Here is a 20,301-nt window from a genome sequence, read left to right as displayed (position 1 = left end):
GTGTAACTACCGCCCCTCCCCCCTCTGCCCAGCGCAAAGCACAAGGCTCGCGTGCGGAGTGAAGCGGAAAAAAAGTGCGAGAGAGAGAGGGTGAGAGAAAGAAAAAAAAAAACCTTACGGCTCGCGATAAGGAGCCGGTTCGCGTCGTTCACTTCAAAGAGTCGGCTCTAAGAGCCATTTCGTTCGCGAACGACCCATCACTAATACCAAACTCTACATGATATGTTGCCTTTTCCTTTTTCCATGGCCCTACAACATGTTTTTTGCTTTGTCTTTTCTAGCTTTGTTATCACTCTTTCATCATGGTTGTCTGTTTTCTGCCTTAGGACGTGAATCACGGTTACCCCTCACAGTCAAGGGTAAAGGTATGGGACCTGAACTTGAGTTCAACCATAATGGGATTGAGTTATTAGATTTTTTCATAGGAGAACAATATTGTCAAGAGATAAGAAAAACGAGCCAAAACGAACACTTGTAATGGGAGAAATATGTCTCACAAGGGTTACGAATGCATACAGTGTGCTTCATAAGTGTAGACTATGATTTTCAAACGTGTGCCATGATTTGTGGCTAACTTTTAAGGACTAACAAACATCCTGCTTGTAGTCTTGTGGTTTTTTCAAATTAAGTGGGCATTTCTCCTTCTAAACAAAAAAGAGGAACTCGTCACCCAGAAAACATAGATTTTCCAATTACAGACACCACACAGTAGTCTGTAAAGGTTAACATATGGTTTAAATAAGCTGCTGCTACATCCTGAGATGTTCAGGATTAGTCATTAAGCTAACATTAATGTTAGCCTGCTGTTATTAGAGAATGCTAAGATTAACATCAAAGTGTTATTTCACATTACCTGGATTATATCTATATTCAAATTATGCAGAGATTAGTTAGTATTTAGTCACTTCAGAGTATGATCCACAGTGATGTACAATGTGTTCAACCATCTGCAGCTGAGGTCTGACTCAGTTTTCAAGCAGCAAGTAGCAGCAGCTTAGCCATATGTTAACCTTTATAGCCCACCGTGTAGTATCTGTAATTGGTAAATCTATGTTTTCTAGTAGAAGGGTGTTCTGTTTATTTAGAAGAAGAAAAGCCCAGTTTAATTGGGGAAAAAACCCCCACAGGACAGAGGAAGCACAGATGTCCCAGTTTCACACTAGCACATGAACAGAGCTTACATTTGTGGATCAGTGCGAAGCTGACAGCATGAAATTTGTCTTAAAACCCCACTTGGGCATGCAACGTGATCTGTGTGTATCAGGAGATTTCCTCACACGTATTTAAGGTTTTGTAAGTGAGCGAGAGTAATGTCAAATATATTGTTAGGCATTTGTATGCACAGAAAGCTTTTTGAAAGCGAAAGTGATCCAGTTTGTAAAGCTGAATGTAACACAATGTCTGTAAATTATAAATATTCATTCAGGTTTAGGTATACACATTTGTAAAATAGTTTGATGTGTGGTCAGACTGCATCGTTTTTGTGCGTGGATTGTAGCACGTGCTTGTGAGTCCTCAAAAGTTACACACAAATCACTGCCCGCATTTGTAAATCATTTACGTTTACGTGTGTGGATCATACCATAAGCATTTGTAAGACATAAGCTGCATACACTTATGTTCCTTTATAAAATTGCTAGTATGTATGTATAACGCTGCAGATGCAACGTTATGTTAGCCTCTGTGGTTATAGTTTATTATACTGCAAGGTGGTTCTTCTGCCAGTCAGCAACAATGTGTAATAAAATCATCTGCAGGTTTTCTTTTGCCACTTTTTATGCACACAGCTGATACCACGTACCATCGTTTATCTGTTGATGTACTCCATAAAACACATCTGGTAGTTATATGATCATTGTTGGATATTTACTCTTCTGTTTCAACATTAATACACACACTTCATTTTGAGTTTTATGATAATATATTGCAAACTCTTATTGACTGAGTATAGCTTATACAGGAAATCTTTCTTCTCCAGTTGCAGTTGTCGAATAAAGGGCTGATTTTGGCCGCCGTTTCTCCGCTGTGTTGTTCCCTCTGGGAGTGCCAGACTGTGGAAGTCACCTTTGCAGTCGGATTTTGGGTTCATTTTCTGAGGACTTGCTGCTAGCTGTGACAGGACAGCCTCAACCACTTACCTTCAACTTTAGGTAAAGCTGGCAAGGAATGGAGCCATTGCTCTGACAGAACATTTACATGTAACAAAGCACGTGGAAAAACTGACTCATGGATCCTTTACCCTCTCTGTACCTATTTTCAGATTTTTCATCTTGTTCTTTTCAAGGTTTCTTTGTCTGTGTAATCTGTCCTACAATCCACTTTGATGTTTCAGAGCTCGACTTTGGGGATGTAGCCTTTGGTATGCTACATTATTCCTTGGATTTTATCCTTGCGTGCATGATAACATAGACTAATATCTTCATATTTTCTCATATTGGCTCTCTCTCTACATAGGTTTCCCAGAAACACTTGTGTGCATCCTTTTCAACCCTTCCTTTGTGCCCGTGAACTTCATCCTGCATGTCTGGGGAGATGGTCAGGCCTCGCCTAGTATTAGCTTATTTAGAAAGGTTTCTGATGAGTCACGAAAAAATTGGCAAGGTCATACTGCTGGAGATCTTCGTTCAAGGCCTGTGGAATTCACGATCTGCCCGGCAGCAGGCTCAGTCCGTACTGTGTCACATAAATCCATTAAGGTACAATTAATCAACAATTAATCAGAGACCAGAGCTAGCATACCAGTTTTAGTATAATGGTATAGTGCAACAATGCAGCCAACATTAGCTCATGGATTACCAAGTTTATAAACATTTTCAAAGTGCACCATGAACACAGCACACATCACTAGATTTTGTATTGACAAACCACAGGGAAGGGCATTTTTACCAGTCAGACAGAAGCAGGCCTCTTGTCTCGGCAAGACTTGCTATGCTAACACAAGAAAGCTGACCTAGTTAGTTCCATCCGCATCTTTATCAAGCTGCTTTGTTAATAATGGGTAACACTATAAAGCTAAAGGTGAAATTTTTTTTAACTTTAACTTCTTTCCTTTTAACTTTAGACACTGGTTTTCTTGTATTTCTCCTGTACTGGTCTTCCTGGCCTCATTGTGTGTATGCATGATGCATTCCAGATGCTGCTGATTACACCGGAAAACTCTCACCTTATACCCACCCCTGTTGCCTGTGATGTGTTTTCATGGTGTTATGGTGTGAAGATTCATGTGCTTTTTGTGCTGAGGAGTTTTTTTCTTTTCTGTTCTCATACTGATGTCCTACTAGGAGCTCAGTATGAGAAGAGTTCTCTTTTTCTCTCCTCCATCTCCCTATTTTGTTGTACATTTCATTGTTTTTCTTTACGCTACCTGTTCTGACCTGCCTACCCGATGTGATGTTTGGGTATTGTATGTATGGTCGGAAGAGGTCCACATTTGCTGCAGGGAACTGCAAATGACAAATAAATGGCTTCATGATCATCATCATCATGTGTGTACAGGTGACGCTGTGCTCCAACACTGTTGGAACACACAGGCCGGTGCTAGTAGTGGATGTTGACGGTGTCAGGGAGGAAATGCTGTCTTTGCCTATGGAGGCTAGGTTAGACACATTTACATGTGAACATACACAGTCTGTTGAATGTGCAAACTTACTCAAACGTTCAGTTGCTGAAGTTAGTTTTGTTATGCCTCAACTTGTGGTAAAATAAATCCAAGTAAACATCCTGTACCCTCCTGTATTTCTGCTTTTGTGCCCTGAGGCTGTTTCATTTGAAAAGATACTCAATAAAAAAAAAGAATGAATAACAATGATTCATCATCCCTCTACCAAAGGAAAATAGAATACAACTTCTTAGAAAATTAGAGTTTGATTGGAAATTTATGTTTGACAGAAAGCAGTGTTGTAATGGTGTCTCGGGTGGGGAATATGACACACAAATTCAATGAAATTATCTACGATTACCTTGATATACTGTACTTTTTACTCATCTACATTTATTTGTCATTATAGATTAAAAAGGGACTTGTGACACTCATTACCAGCTCAATCTTTGTTTTATTTTATTTATTTATTTTATTCTGGAACTCCACTAGAAGAGCTTTGAATCATTCACAGTTTTAAAAATATTTAAGTTATATTGGACCATCGTGTAGCTCACTAGTTCACTATCTGTGCCAAACAAAGCACTTTAGATTCTCTGCTGTTAAACCTGTTAGTTGTAAAAGCCCACTTTCTTTTGATTGGCTGCCCCTCACCTGACTTATACACACAGAACTCAAACAAGGGAACAAAAGATCTCTGTAAACTGTAAACTACATGATAGACTGTAATAGAGCCTTAATCTGCCACATGACACCTACTACATATATGTACTTAAGTATACAATTATATACACTGTGGTACCCAAAATGCCTGCAACAAACTCTTCTATCATCCTTTTTTCTCAAATAAAGTACCTTTTCTCTGCCAGTAATCTGCTGTGCTTTCAGCTGTCTGCATGTTCTGATGCTTTGACAAGTTGTGAATGTGGTCCATTGAACTTGCATGCAGGTGTCGGCAAATCAGTGGAGGATGTGTTAAATATTCAGAAGCTAATTTGCATTATAATACAATGGAATGTCACCTGCATCATCATTCAGAATAGGGCAGTGGCAATCTGACTTCCTCACGGCAATCACCGTCATTATACTTTTATGAATTCATTCTAATTAATAGAGTTTTGGCATGATGCCGTGCAATTACTTTTTGGTCCATAAATACTCTTCATATCTTTTCTTCTCCACCCATTTCGCTGTTTTTCTTCTACTTGTCTGACTCTCTTTTTTTGTCTGTGTTGATAGGTTTGTTGTGCCTGAGATTGTGGTGGATACTCCAGTGCTGGACTTTCAAAGATGTTTCCTCAATTACCCCTATAAACAGAAAGTGCAGTTGACCAGCTCTAGCAATTTGCCCGCCTGCTATGGCATGCTTGATCAGGTTGGACAGATCCATGCAGCTACAAAAAAAAAAAAAAAATTGGATTTATAGAGTTTACATGTCTGTGTTAAGAACTGAAGTGAATTAGAGCATACATGTTCCTTTTCAGTCGATATGAAGTAGGAACGAGGAGACAGTTAGCTTAGCATAAAGACTGAAAATGTGAAAATAAACTAACTGGCTTTTTCTAAAGGTGAAGAAAATCGTCATAAGCTCAGTAACAAAAACATTATATCTCATTTGTTTAAAGGATCGTCTTACAGCTTGCCAAAAACATAGTTAATGACTTATTGGTTGCTCTAATTGTCACTCTTGTCCAGACTGAAGAGATTCTGTCTTAATGTAATTACAGTGTGAGTAATGGGGACACATCTTCTTGTCCTCGCTTTCCTTACTGAGCTTTGGTGATGTGTGAAAGTGCTACTTTGAAGATATCTTTTTTTGATTTGTTTAAGCCTTAGTATTCATCAATTATTTTTGAAATACACTCACTGGCCACTTTATTAGCAGATTGCAATAGAACTGGCCCTTATCATGTTAGAGGCAGCCATGAGAACATGGATAAAGAGATGGACAGCAATAACATTCAAGTAGCATCTGTGGTGTTGAGTATGATGCTCACTTGGTAGTAAGGGGCCTAAAGTGGACTAAGAAAATATCCTCAAAAGCCTGAGCATTTGATACAGATACATCAGAATGTTGCAGTGGAAATTGAGAATCATCAGACGAGCCAGCCAACTATCTTGTATTCGGGTACTCACCCCATTGAACATGAGACTGGCATCGACAAAGCATATTCACATTGAGGACTGCTACTTGCTGGACATTTTCTCTTTTTCGGTCCATTCTCTAAACCCTAGAGATGATCGTGTGGGCAAATCCCAGCAGAGCAGCAGTTTTTAAAATACTTGGATCAGCTCGCCTGGCACCAACAACCATACCATGTTCTTTCTTCCTCTTTCTGATGTTCAGTTTGATCTTGAGCAGGTTGTCGGTATACATAAATGCATACCTAAATAAGCTGTTGCCACACTGTCGCTAAGTAAGAAATTATTTTTGAGACAAATGAGTGTTTAAAAGACAACAAAAGCTGACCTCATATTATCCATTACTGTGCTTTATCTGTTTATACAGCAGTGATGAACACTAGGTGGGACTGTGGATTTCCTTTCCAAGTCACAAATGTTTCATCCCATGCATGGAGGCAAGTTCCATAATTACATTTGATGCACTATGGCTGCATAAAATGTATAATTTTTTCTTTTTCTGTATTCAGGAAAATGAGGAGAATCCATCACTGCTTTTAAGCAGTTCTGCACCTAGAAGAGTGATTCATCCAGGCAGCTCAGAGGAGCTTTCTGTGTGTCTCCTAGCTAAGACTGTTGGAAAGCTCTCTATGAATTGCTGTGTTCAGCAGCCTCCAGCCATACCTGGTCAGTGGAAGTGTTTGTGTTGGACTCTAAGTTAAATATGTTTGATATCTGAATACAGACATAATATTTATTCTTTGATCCTTGTTTATTTCTGTTCTGTTCCAGGAGGTGGCCTTGTCATATATTGGACAGGGACCAGTAGTTCACATCCAAAGCACACAGCTGAGCTTTGGCAAAATCCCAGTTCTGAAGAGCATTGCCAAAACCCTGCACCTGTATACCCAGTCACCTATTCCAGCTCACTTTACTACTAGCATGATACAGACACTAGAATTTGTGGCATAGGTGGGCAGACATGTACTAAAAATTGATTTAAAAACTCTTATACACTTTAAAACAAAACAACACAACTTTATTAGAGCTCACATCTCATAGTAGGATGCTACAGCATTTGGAAGCATACAGTAAACATCTGGAAAAAAAAAAAGCAGCGTTATCCAGGTTTAAGAGTGGATTTACTACATATCTCTCCAGTCATCTATCAGTTCACGTACTGGCTTTCTGTCTTCCTTAGCTCCTGTGACTAATTCATTTTCAGTCCAATTGGATATGTAATTAATGAGCTGATGATTTAATTGCTTTGTTAGCTTTTGAAATAATTAGCTGCCACTTCAATTTTAGTCCTACCACAGGAGAATATATTATAAACATTATATATACATTATAAACCAGTCAAATGGTGACATATTTTGTCAGTGTAGAACAGTTTTAATGATCAACTCATAGAGCCTCGCTTTTGGATATTGTAACATTTGTGCACAAATAGTAGATTAACCCATGCTGTATACCAGACTTCCACTTCTATCTCTCACTCTTCAAATGGTACTTCAGTGTTATCAGCTGTTACCTACATATTAAGACATTTTCCGCATTAACTACGTTTGATTTTCTAGGTCTTAAAAGCCTTGTAAACTAAAATGGTTATGTTCCACTTGCATACATTTATAGTGCTTACTCATGGTAAATGAAACACTAAACTTTATGGCAACCAGAAAGCCACAGTTTATCATATTTAGTGTTTCACTTTTCTCTGAAAGCTCTTCCCTCCCTACGTACTGTCATATCAGCGTTGCCTGATATCCACGGGGAGCCAACTTGTGACTGGAACTGTACCTCAATACTTCCAAAGCTGACATAGACACAACCATCCACATGCACAATTTTAAACACACACAGGCAAACCCCTGTGTAACTGCAGTTTTGTGACCCTGTCCTCTCCTCTAAGGCAGTGTTGAGGAAAGGAGTTTCTCCTCTGCACTCTCAGGCATCAATCGATGCAGATTCTCCTAGAATTACATTACGTCCCGCTCAATAGGCTGGCAAAGAACCACACAAATAGACCTGATGACAGAAGATCGTGGGGATATTGCATAAGGTACCTAGTCTGTCTTGTCATTTAAGTGACCATCCGTGGGAACGACTTCATTCCTCAATCATCCTGGCCTTCTGTTATCTTATATGGTGTAGAACCATTCAGACAGGCAGTGAAGAATTGTGTGAGCACTGCAGGCTGCACATGAACACATTTGCTTTCCTGGAGAATCCCTTACATAAGCAGACTTTTATTCATGTTTTTTTAAATTCTCCTGTCAGTGAATCTTACATAAGAACTGGACAACTGAAAGAGAAACGTTATTAAAACTCAGAATATTAATTTTGAGTTTGCTGCTTTTTTTGACAGTCGATTTTGTCGCTCTGTATTACTGTTTGACATGAGATTTGGCTGGCAGTAGTCACTGCACCATCAATACAGGATTTATTAAGTTTTTATGCACTGTTGAAAGCAGCAGACCATACAGCACAAATCAGAATTCTAAACCCTTCCGCCTTGTGCTGCATTTAAAAGCAATCAATGCTAATCGAGCTGTGTGATGCAGCAGGTTTGATGTGATTATTGAGATTCCAGTCATCTTGCTCCTTACCCAGGGGAGTCAACCCTGTGCTCTTTCTCCTTTTTTGACTCCACCCACCCCTTTACCATGATCACCCTGGTATCGACCCGGTCCAAGCCAGCTTTCAGCAGCCTCTTTCCTCGATTGTACAAATGCTGAGAAAGTGATCTGTGACTTCCAAAGTCACTCACTGGTCAAGTTTTGGCTGTTTGACATTTTTCCTCATACGTATCATCTCTCCTTCAAACTTTTTCCCTTGAGAAGGTGGCTTTCAATGTCAAAATGTAGTGAAAGCTTTATATTTAAGTTTGAGTGAAAATATTTTTAAGCACCGATTTACTTTGTTGTCCTATAAGGCAGTGAAAGCACCCAAGCTTCACCGCATTAATAGGAAGCTCATTTTCAAAACCCCAATTAAAAGTTTATGCTCCAACCATAGATCAGCAGAGCTTCTGTATAGAACATTGATTGCGATTTCGACCACTGCTTGGTCAGATATATGTACACTACGCTGAGCACAATGAAAAGCTATCTGCTGTGTTTAAAGACTGCAGAGATTTATTAGATTTACGTCTGTTTTCTCATTACACTGGTCTTTATTTGGAAAAGTGCAATCGAACAATCCGCAAAGCTGCGAAATAAAATAAATATATATAGCTGTGTTGCAGCAGCTCTATTTTAAAAGCTATTCTCCTGTTTATATCTCTGTGTATTTTATAACAGATTTTAGCATAAGTTACACTTGTCTTATTTAACGTGCATCCACACATTACCCTTCCTCAGAGTAGGGATATGTTTTGTCTTACTTACTATATGTCAGGCAAAGAGCTGCTGCTCTATTTCCAACTCAAGGATCTCATGCCGCATTGAAGTGGTGATGTGATTATTCAGCTATATGATATACACATCTATCTCTCAAGGATCTCAATAGCATTGTGCCACACAGTTATAGAAAACGCCCCCACAGGGGAGATATTTTCAAGCATCACATTTCAGTGATGGAAAGAGCTATTGGAAGGACCGCACTGCCCCTCTTTTCTAGGTGAGGCTTTCTGTGGTAACACCTCAGCTCATCAGGTTCACACTGTAAGTTGACTCAGATTATAACTCCTATGTTTCCTTAGGCCACCAGAGAGTCCTTTTAGTGTGTTGAGTCCAGTGAGGCAGCTGTACTGCCATGGGGCCAGCTGGAGCTCAAGGTTGTGGCACACCTGAAGGACACGATTCAGTTCAAAGGCAAGTTGGAGATCTTTATACAGGACAGTCAGGCGCACACTGTCCTCCTCTGTGCCACTGGCACTGGAACTACAGTTGCCATTGACCGACCTTTTCGTCCCGGCCTCGACCTAGGCACACACTTCAGGTAGAAATCACTATTTCATTTTCACAGATTCAATTTTGACTTAGTGTGAAGTCCTTTTGCAGAAGTGAATAATATGACACCAAGAATCTGCCTTGAGCTCTTTTTGCTTTGTAAGCCATGAGTCATATCAGTATCACTTCAAGCTCTTCAACCTTGGCATGCGAGTACACCGGATGTACAGGAATATTGATAACTCACAACCCACTTCAAAAACCCACAAAGGTGGAAACTTGCCTAGCCAGAGTTTCCTACCTCCTTTCTCAACTCCTAAACCTAGAGATGCTCCAAGACGTGGAGTAATTCCTTCCAGCAGAAAGATGGTCAGCCTCATTCTGTGATACTGAGAGCTTTTTCCAGCTCACAGTGTCTTCAGACTGTGCTAAGGTGAAACTGTTTGTGTGTATGTCCTAAAAGTGAATAATCATAGCCAATCTGTGCGTTAGAACAGATGCTGCATGTATTACATGTACAGACTGTTTCTTTTTGGTTTCCCAGGTTGTACGTGAGCATCAAGCGTGCTACGCTATTGTTGGTGCAGGAGCTACCAGGAGAAGATCATGTCTGTGGATGTTATTTGTCACTTCGTAGCTCCACTAGTCAGCATTTTCCTCAAAGCAACTTCTACATGAAGAAGGTTAGTCATGAGCAAGAATACCAAACATTGCATTTTTAGTATATTTTTTTAAAGCATATTTTTGTAATACTCTGCAATGCTTTTATGATTGCATCCCATAACTGTTTTAAATGTTGTCTAAAGGTTATGTGGACAATCATTAAAGGTCCCATAAACTGCAGCTCTCATACATATGAATGTTAATCTCATTTGCCTCCTTTATGTATATTTCTGTTAACATTTTGATTATTTTTAACCAACCTTTAACTGTTAATAATTCAAACTGCAGCAGTTTAATACCTGTGCTTCAGACACGTCTCTTTGTTGTTGTTCACTTAATTTAAAAAGTTTCTGTGTGTTACAGGTCAAAGGAGAGAGACTGCTGCCCCTATACGAGAAGCTGATTCTAAAGAATGTATCCTCTCTGCCTGTCTCCATAAAACTCTCACTTATAGAACCTTTCTCTCGGTGCGAGACCCCAGGAGACCGCAGTATAGAGTACAAATTGTTGTTTTTTGGTTGTTTTTATTTCTAATTTCATCAAGTACAGTTTTAATGATTCCATTTTTGCTGAAACATGCTGTTTAATCATTTAGCTGTACTTGTCACGGTGGTGGACGGACTCAGGCGCAGACTGAGGTAGCACGGTTCAACAATACTTTATTAATCACTCCGGTGCGCTATGTACACGTGAAGGGGGGGAAACACCAGGGTCCCGGGGATCAATAGGCTGGGGGAAACACAGCTCCGCCCAGGCAGACAGGTAGGAGAGAGAGAGAGAGAAAAACAACAAACACTTGTGGCCACACTGGGCTGGTCGGGGAGGCACAGGGACCATGACAGTACTTATCTGTATCATACCTTTAACTCAGATTAATGTTATTTTGTGTTATTGCTCATATCTAAATACTCTTTTAACGCTTCGTAATTCATATCTGTTTGTGAAGTTTGCTGTGCAGAAGTGAGTCTACTGTATTTTGATATTCTTGGAACGCAGTATGTGCCCTTAAAGACAGTTGCCCCCAAATTAAACAAATAGAGATTTGACAGTGTAACATCACTGATGTTTTTTGGCACTAACCCCGAATTAAGTTTTGATAAACTCTAAATTGAAAAATATGAAATATAGTTTTGTTGAATTCCCCTTTTCAGTAATGATCAGTGAATTTAAGGTCAGATATTGCATACAGAATGTCCTTATTTTCATTATTATAGCACAAATTTGGTGAGCTCATTAAAAAGCTTGAGGCTTTCAAACACCTGGCATGTCTGAGTGAAGCTGTAGATTAGATGAATATTGTTGACAAGTTTGGTTCCCATGGCAGAATCACAATAAATGTTACAAAAAAGTGTGTAAAGGTTTGTGAAAGGCCTATGAACCTGTGGTGTAAGAGTCATCTGTTTAAAGTAAGCAACAAAAGCACGATTCAGTTATTTTTATTTCTTCCAACTGCAAGACCATACTCTGAAAAAGAAGTGTGCATTATCTTGATGAATATATCAAAATGCATATTAGTCCTATAAGTACTGTATATATTTTTCCAGTCTGTGGTTTTAGGAAATGGACATCAGGCTGAGGTGTGGGTATGCTTTAATTCAGCTTTCTATAAGGATCGAGAGTCAAGAACTGTGGATGTGGTAACTTTGATGCAATCTTTTTCTTACATGGTGCATTTATTTTCATTCTTCGCCTGGGTGTTTTGACCCCAGTTGGGTTTACATTTAAATTAAATCAGCAATTATTTTTTCTTTTCACCCATTTTAATTATCTAAAACCCATGCCTTCACTAAGCTATAGGATAACCTTTTTCTTTGAGTAGCCTTATTGAGATTAAAGGTTTAAAAAGACAAAAAGATGAGGAACTATTGTGAATAACAAAACTGTATTCTCTGTTCACTTACTAACATAGTTAAAAAAAACTCTATTCTTCTCTTCCTTCATGTGTTTGCCAGTTTCTTGAAGTAAATTACCAGGGACACACGCAGCAAGAAGTGGTGAAGCTGCACGCAGAAGCCCATTACCCCGGCCTCGACTTCTCCTCCAGAACAGTAGATTTTTATTGTGTGTTAAACTACACACAAACTCACAAACCAATCACCATGACCAACTGCTCCCTGATTCCTGTGTCCTATTGCTGGGCTTTTCTGGATGACCAGAGACATAGTAACATCAGGTATATTTACACCACACACTATTAAAATGTTGCATTTATCAACCAGACACTGTAAGTTATTCAGCTGATTGCTGTATAATTGTACAGATATATATTCAACAGCGACACTTTTAGTAGAAAATACATTACAATAATGACTAAGCAAATAAAAGTCCCACATAATTATATTCCAGAAGTATCTATTGTAAAATGTAAATTGGCAGTATCTGTTATGTTATAGTGTAACGGCCTACTCCCAGAATTAAATAAAACAGAGATTTTATAAAAGAGAGATCTACAGTATTAGCAATGGCAGTTAAAATGACTGTCCGAGTAACTGCACAGAGCTTTTACCAAGATGACTGCCCAGTTGCATGACATGCTTGTAGAAGAACATTGATTAAAGCCCTAAAAACGCATCTCAGTTCATCAAAGTTGCATACTTAAAATTATTTTCTATAAAGCATAATCTCACAATGCCTTTAAAAGGCCACTTTGAATTACCTCATTTAGTATGCGCAAATTTATCCTTGCCTCATCATGTTTGATGATTGCCTGCTGCCTCCCTCTACTCTCTCTCGGCATCTGCATGGCCTGATCACTAGCACATTTTCTTTCTACATGCAGAAAGGTGCTGGTTCACACTGCTGAACTGTATAAGTTGCTTATGTTTGATAAACCTTTTTCCCCCCATCAGCTCTGACAAGTTAGTCCCTCTGCTCAAGTTAACCATACTGCTTCTTAGGGTTTCACACATGAAATACCCCGCTCACTTAATCTCTGTTCTAGAGACAGTAATTAGTACTCTGTACTTTCATGGCATTGCTCAGCCAGTGTGTTGACTGCATGATGAACTCATGGTATACGATATGATATATTCTAGCATATAAAAAAGCAGGATGTGTACCAGGTTAAAAACTTGAATTTTAACCTACGTCTGCAGTGTGTTAACAGTATTGCATGATTTTTCTGTTGTTGCTGATCAAGGTGAGGTTATCTTTAATCATAAAATATTTACAAACTTAAGGTCAAAAGGTCAGTTTAATTCAATTCAAATCAGTTGTATTAATGCAGTGTCAAAACACAACACTTACCTCAAGGTGCTTTTTATTGTAAGGTAAAGACACAACAATAATACAGATAAAATGCCAATAATCAGCATAAGCAAACACTTGGTAACAGTGGGAAGAAAAAACTCAGTTGTAACAGGAAGAAACTTCTGGTCCTGGGTCAAATCCACCATCTGGGTGGGGCCTTTTGGCTGAGTTTGCATGTTCTCCCCCGTGTCTATGTGGGTTCCTCCCACAGTCAACACATGCTGTTGGCAGATTAGGTTAATTGGTGATTCTAAATCAGCCCTAGGTGTGAATGTGAATGTGAATGACTGACAGTCTCTTTCTGTTAAGCCCTCAAACAGATTGGCAGCCTGTCCAATGTGTACCCTGCCTCTTGTCCTGTGGTAGCTGGGATAGACTCCAACCCCCCCCACGATCCTAAAATTGGATACGTGGAAGAAAGTGGATGAATGGATGAGTGGATAAAAAAAGAAAATAACCAAAAAAAGTTAAGAAAAAAGTATTATAGCCTTTCATTACAAATTAGGAATTATCAATTTACATCATAGGTTTTTCTTTATGAGTTGGCACAGAATGAGGGTGGCTTTTCTGTTATTTTGCTGCAGGACCACAGGATGCTAAAGCATCTGTGCTCTGTAAAAGCTACTGGATTATAGAACAAAAATAGAATTGGATTACTGAATAGACAAGATTCAGGAGCAAGAACCAAATGGTTTTCAAACATATTTTTAAACTCCCCATTGGGGTGAGTCAGTCCAGTAGCTGCATTTAACATTTAACCCTCTGAATTGCAAGCCAAATCCATTATAAATTATCTGGGGAAGACACATTTGCTGATTGTGTACTTTATTCAAGCCTTGGTTTTGGCTTACCTCCCCTTAAATGAACTGTGAATACTAAAGTAGCCTGCCTATCCATGGCCTTGAACCAGCTAATGCAATAGGGCTAAAAGATTTATCACCTTCAATCATCGTCTTCGTTTTGTTTCTGTCCTTGTCCTCATCTTAAGGCTTTACATTGCTTATTTTTTAATTTTCCTTTTCCTCTTTCCCCTCTTCATGCTCGTGTCAGTGCTTTTCTTTCCTACCTAATCTGTATCACCCTTCTCTCCTCTCTTTCCTCACCCTTTCCTTCTTAGATTGCAGCCTCTCTTACCAATCCGTCTCACAGGCTGTCTCACTAATTAAATGGAGACCTCACTGTGCTCGCACAGACTCTCTTTAAAGTCTCTTTCTCCCACACAAAACTTGCTCTATCTTGCCATGTTCAGCTAATTACATCCCTATCAGTAATTAAACCACAGCCCTTGGAGAGTGGAATTTCAATAGAGCTAACTGTTTTCTATCCATCTATTCCACTCATAGATGGAGGCAGCACACTATAGACAGACACTGTAGGTTTTCTGTCTATGAGAACTCTTTTCCAGCAAGAAGTAAAGTAGAAGGCTTAGTTCACCTTTTACATTGTACTGCAGCTACTTTCTATAGCTGCCTGATGGATTAGATCACTGCACAACTAAACAACTATCTGATCAGTCACAACTAATGCAGTAACATTTATTTCGAAACATGTTTTGTTAAAACCAAAATTTATAGCAGGACTGGCAAGATAAAGATCCTTGATCAAGTTTTAATTGTCTGTTTGTGGACAACAAGGGTCAGAAACAGCCTTTAATGCATTTTTCTTTCTTTTATTCTCTTGGCTTTGTGTTGTCACTGGAAAAACACATCCCTTTGTAGACCTTTACTTTCTTTTTGAGTGCTCATAGTTTTCTTAACTTTCAGAAAAAGACTGAATCTTAATATACATCACAAAAGGGACAAATGTGAGAGTATTTTTCCCACCATCAACATTACTAATTTAGATTAGATTAAGCTTTGCCATTGCAAAGAGTCTGGAGAGTATGAAGTATTAAGGTAGTTTAATGCCTTGAGATTAAAACTATTTCTTATTGATTTTAGTGATAAAAACGCTTTAATGCCCTTGACAGATGTGAGATTCCTTGCAGTTTTGCATACAGTGAAGCTATAGAAACGTATTAGTAATTGTGCAAGGTGATAACATATCTTATGTCCAGTATGTTTATACTGTTTCATGCGCAGTTATATTTGACTGAACTCAATGTGACTATGCTGGTGATTTCAGTCCTGAGAAAAACTTTCTTTTTTACAGGACTCTGTACAGTTCTATGAAAAACTAAGCCCTTCCTTACTTCTTACATAGGGATTAAAAGGGTAAGTAGCAGTTAGGTGCTGCTAATCAAATGCACTTGATTCACTGATCATTAGCAAATGTGAAAACCACTATAATACTGAATGTTTTGGAGTTTGCTGGTCTGGAGTGTTTTAACACAGTGTCAAACAGGAAACCATTGCTGCTGCCCATCAATCTGGGAACGATTATACAGTCAATTTCAAACAAGTCTGTTTTTCTACAAAGAGAAAGATTATTCACGAGTTAAAACATTTAGGACAGTTGGCAGTCTTCCCAGTAGTTTCCTCTGCCATGAATTAAGAGACTGGTAAAGTCATACAGAAGACAATTACTTAAAGTTATTGGTGCTAAAGGTGGTTCTTCAAGCCTCTCAATTATGGGATGTAATTAGTTTTTCACAAGACTAAATAGATTCCTGTGAAAACTTTATTTTTCACATGACTGTATACACAAACTGGAGAGAAAAGAAACATAAGTATATGATCCCAAATAGGATGCTCTACGATTCTACCAGAAGGTCATCATGGAAAACAAAGAAGTCTTCTACAACACATATTGTACAGTGAAGAGCAGGGTGGAAAAATCGTATGTGATGCTATGTTGATACTGTATGTTGCCCTGGAAAACAATACCATCTTTCTGATACAATCAGTACTTCACAAGAAACACTGGAAGTCAAATTGGAAGCTGAAACATTTTAGAGAACCTGTTGCTTGTTTTTGCCTGTGTATTAATAATGTATTGTAAGAGAAAAAGGTACAAGATATTGTATCAACTTTAGTCATCTTGCTCAAATGACAGAACTTAATCTTGACAACAACGCAAGCAACTTTTAAAAAAAGTCTTATGTAGAGTTAAAGATGTGTTTTCAGCAAATTCTGCTTGTACCTATATGATGTAACCATAGTGAATTTTTAAAAACATTATGAAAAATGGTCATTTATTGTGATGAACCTTCATGGTGAAGAGAAAATGCTTTACTAATATTTGTAGTTAATTTAGCTCACATTTTAGCCGTCCCCTCGTAACATTAGTGTTAGGATGCCTGGGTCATCGACCCAGGGTTTTTGGGTTTATTATATTATTTATAATTTCTAGTCTTTGGGTTTTTGTTAGAGTCATGTCTCATGGTTTGTATCTGTGTAATCCTTAGTTGCTGTCTCCCCTGTCCGCTATATCCCCGTGTCCAGTCAGTGTCTGTGTCTGCCCTGGTCCCACGTCTCTGTTCCCTCTGTAGTGCCTGCATGTGAGTCTGTGTCTTTTGTTCAGTCTGTGTTATGTGTTTCCTGTTTTACTTTGAAGGTCTCTGTCTTATCTCAGTGTGTTCAGTTTACGCTTCCTTGTCTCGTCAGTTCTGATTTGCCCCAGCTGTGTTTCCCTCCTGTTGCCCATTCCCTGATTGCTCCCTCTATGTATTTAAGCCCTGTGTTTCAGTTTGTCATTGTTGCGATCTACCGTTTACTTAGGTGTGTGTTCTGTTAGTCCTCTGGTTTAAGTTTATTTTGATTTTTTTCCAGTCATGTTATGTTACCCTTTTTTGAGTTCAGTATTAAAGCTGTTTTGAGTTCACCTTTGGTCTCCGGAGTCTGCACCTTGGGTCCTATTCCTGTCTGCACACAGCCTGCACCTAACAATTAGTGCTGCAGTTCTTTTTTTCACTGCTTTCATGCGGTCCTTTTCAACTGCCAGAGGCAGCTGTTCTCAACAAACAAATCTCACACCTGCTCAGTACTAAACCGCAGGTAGACACTGTTAGACAATAGCTGGTTACAGTAGTGGAACATTTAGCAGCTAAATTGTCACAGATTTCCCACAGGGGCTGATAGAGACATCAACAAACAACAACAGCAAAACAAAGCTGAGCTGAAAGAGAGACAATACTGGTCTTAAAATTTGCAAGGTGGTTTCACAGTGTTGCTCCTGAATGTATAAATGTGCAACGTTTAAGTAAGAACTTTGCAGTTATTGAAGATTTTAAATATCTGTTTATTATTATATCTGTGCAGTTTATTGATCAATAAAGTGGAGAGAGAAAGGACATATTGAAGTCCCATTCCACAATTTTTGTCTTTTCTATAATTAACAAAAATTCTCAAGTTGAATTTTCATCAAAGATTGGTGGAGTTGTGTTAGAAATCTTTCTTCCAGTTCTTCAGTTAGTTCCCACTTGCAGTGGTGCTGCAGCACAAGTTAGAGAGTTAAAGCTGAAAAGAAACAAAAACCAAAAAACAACATAAAAAATCTAAAATACTAAATCATGACAATTCTAGTTTAATGTAAATATACATAATGTTCTTGATGAAAGTCATCTATTAGTGGTATAGCTTAACTTTTTAAAACTTTAATAAAACGTAGAAGTTGTAGACGTATATATAAGACGTATACATCACACATACTTAACTGAAAATGCGAGTGTAGTATTGAGGACTGAGCGCCAATTCCGGAAATAAGTCAGGTAACTTAAAATCTGTAAGATCAAATTAAAGAGGGTGTTTCAGTGAAACCATCTCAGCTGTCAGTTGTCAATGTACAATTTAAGATGTAATGTTTATCAGTGGTAAATCTCTAAAGCCAAGTCCACAAGTATAACTCATTATGATACTTATTTCCCTTCACTCTTTTTAGTCTCCTGACGGGCTGCTGAAAAAGAGATGTTTGTGGTTCTGTAGTCTGAACCCAGAAAAACACAGTCACGCCCACTGTGTGCGTAAAGGAAAGAATAGATTGAAGAGCAAAAGACAGACACGAGAATGTCAGAGTGTCCTATTTCTGTTTTGAGCTGAGCTCTTGCAGAGTCATTATCTGCTGTCTCACCATCTGTTCCCCTGTCCGCACCAGTGAGTTTTAACCTCTTTCTTAGAATGCCCACATTTTTAAAAAGCAGGGGTTTTTTTGTTATTTGTTTGTTTGCCCCCAGGCTGCCAAATGATTTTAAGAAGTCTTATCCACCAAAAATGTTTTGTAAGATCTACAGTGTTTCTTCTGTCTTACATCATACAATGATGGATGTATTAATTTGTGATTTCCTAGGCAGTCTTGTCCCATAAAACAATGTCCATGACAGTGATCATACAACAGTGCCCCCTGCTGATTGCATCTCTACCATTCACTCATTATAAGCTGGCACACAAGTACTTTTGCGTTCTTTGGCACTCTAGCAATTGCGCATGCAGACTTGAAGGGTGTCTTGCATGTATATGCATGTAGTGAAGCTTTCCCACACACACATAGATAGCCTTTGGCTATAATGTAGCCATGGTCAGTGATTTAATATAGAACATCTCCAGTATGGCTTTGAGATGGCTTCACTCACTAAATCTCTTTCATTCTCATCCATGTTTATTCAGCACTTCACTGCAATCTATCCTGACCTGTTTCCTGCTGCTTGCCTATTAAAATTCCTCTTAATTATAGAACACTCTGTTTAATTAACTTGATGGATGCACCCAATTTGATCCCATAGGGAAGGAGAGAGTAGAACAGAGAGACAAAATGAGTTCTTTGGGGTGTGGGTGCTGAAGATTTTCTTCCTCACTTGGGCATTACATTATGTGTTAATGATGCACCTGATAGACAGTGCTTATATAATTTACTTCTGGTTCGGAGCATATGTACAAGTCCTTGCTAGTTAGCCTAATTCTGAGTATATGGGCTGCTTCAAATGATCAACAGTGTGGGGGGTTTAACTCTTTGATCTGTAAGATGCCAAAGAGAGGGAATATCATAAATATGGTCCTTGTAGCCATACTGGGCTTTAGTGCAGCATCACTGCTTTTATCTCCACTTCCACACCGAGTCCATATAAGTTAAAAAGGATTTGTTTTTTACTCTTAATCATGAAAATCTACAGTAGTTGAGCAGTAGGATAAAAATATGGAGCTGCAAATAAAAATATGAATTCTTCTTGAAAAAAATTTGTTTTGTCTATCATTCATTTTTCTTATTTTTCTCTCTTGAGAAATGTGCCATTTATAACGTGATTTATAACGTTATAACGTGGAGTTTTTCTCTATTTGCAAGAAAAATATATTTAACTTTAGGGATTTCTTGTTTTACTCTTTTACTCGGAAAAAAGAATGAGAAGCAAAACGATTCAGAAAGTCAGACGCTCTCCTCTGTAACACTTTCACCTGCCTTGCCATCTCCTGTAATCTCCAGGCCTGGTGCAGATGGACATAGCAGCACACATTATCCTGTGGGTGTGGAAGAGGTAGGCAAATGCTCACGTAAACAAATCAGGGTGTCCCTGAGATTTCTAGTTTGTCAGGGAACAGAGGAAGCCAGCAGCTAAAGGGCAAGTCATTCCCTCTGTGCCGTATATAATACTGGCTTGCTAAATCAGTGTGGATATTCCTTGGTTTTTAAGTACTGATACAATAGAATAGTCTTATATAACTCAGCGTAATCTTCATGATCCATAATTATTTATATTCCCTTTAGTAACTGGAGAATAGATGTAAATGTATAATTCAATAAGGGCTCCATCTAAGACTATTTTCATTACTTATTCATCTACAGGGTATATTTATTAATCAAATCACGTAAGATACTTGTCAGTGTAAAAATATTAGCTGTATTGCCTAG

The 20,301-nt window shown here is 38.5% G+C and overlaps 1 protein-coding gene across 1 annotated transcript in view; it reads left to right on the top strand.

The window, feature by feature from the left end:
* The window catches only part of hydin (HYDIN axonemal central pair apparatus protein), a 61,926-nt gene that overhangs the window by 11,505 nt on the left and 30,120 nt on the right, over positions 1-20,301 (top strand). The window contains 13 exon segments of the mRNA XM_065471465.1: positions 1,998-2,066; positions 2,069-2,155; positions 2,285-2,359; positions 2,455-2,696; positions 3,496-3,596; positions 4,838-4,973; positions 6,250-6,365; positions 6,367-6,406; positions 6,512-6,682; positions 9,444-9,661; positions 10,157-10,295; positions 10,639-10,689; positions 12,228-12,323. Of these exon segments, the coding sequence (XP_065327537.1) occupies positions 1,998-2,066; positions 2,069-2,155; positions 2,285-2,359; positions 2,455-2,696; positions 3,496-3,596; positions 4,838-4,973; positions 6,250-6,365; positions 6,367-6,406; positions 6,512-6,682; positions 9,444-9,661; positions 10,157-10,295; positions 10,639-10,689; positions 12,228-12,323 (1,541 nt within the window).

The sequence above is a fragment of the Pelmatolapia mariae genome, linkage group LG7, assembly GCF_036321145.2.
Source record: "Pelmatolapia mariae isolate MD_Pm_ZW linkage group LG7, Pm_UMD_F_2, whole genome shotgun sequence".
Taxonomy (NCBI): domain Eukaryota; kingdom Metazoa; phylum Chordata; class Actinopteri; order Cichliformes; family Cichlidae; genus Pelmatolapia; species Pelmatolapia mariae.
The sequence above is the reverse complement of the archived record's forward strand: the minus strand, read 5'-3'. Positions and strand labels throughout refer to the sequence as shown.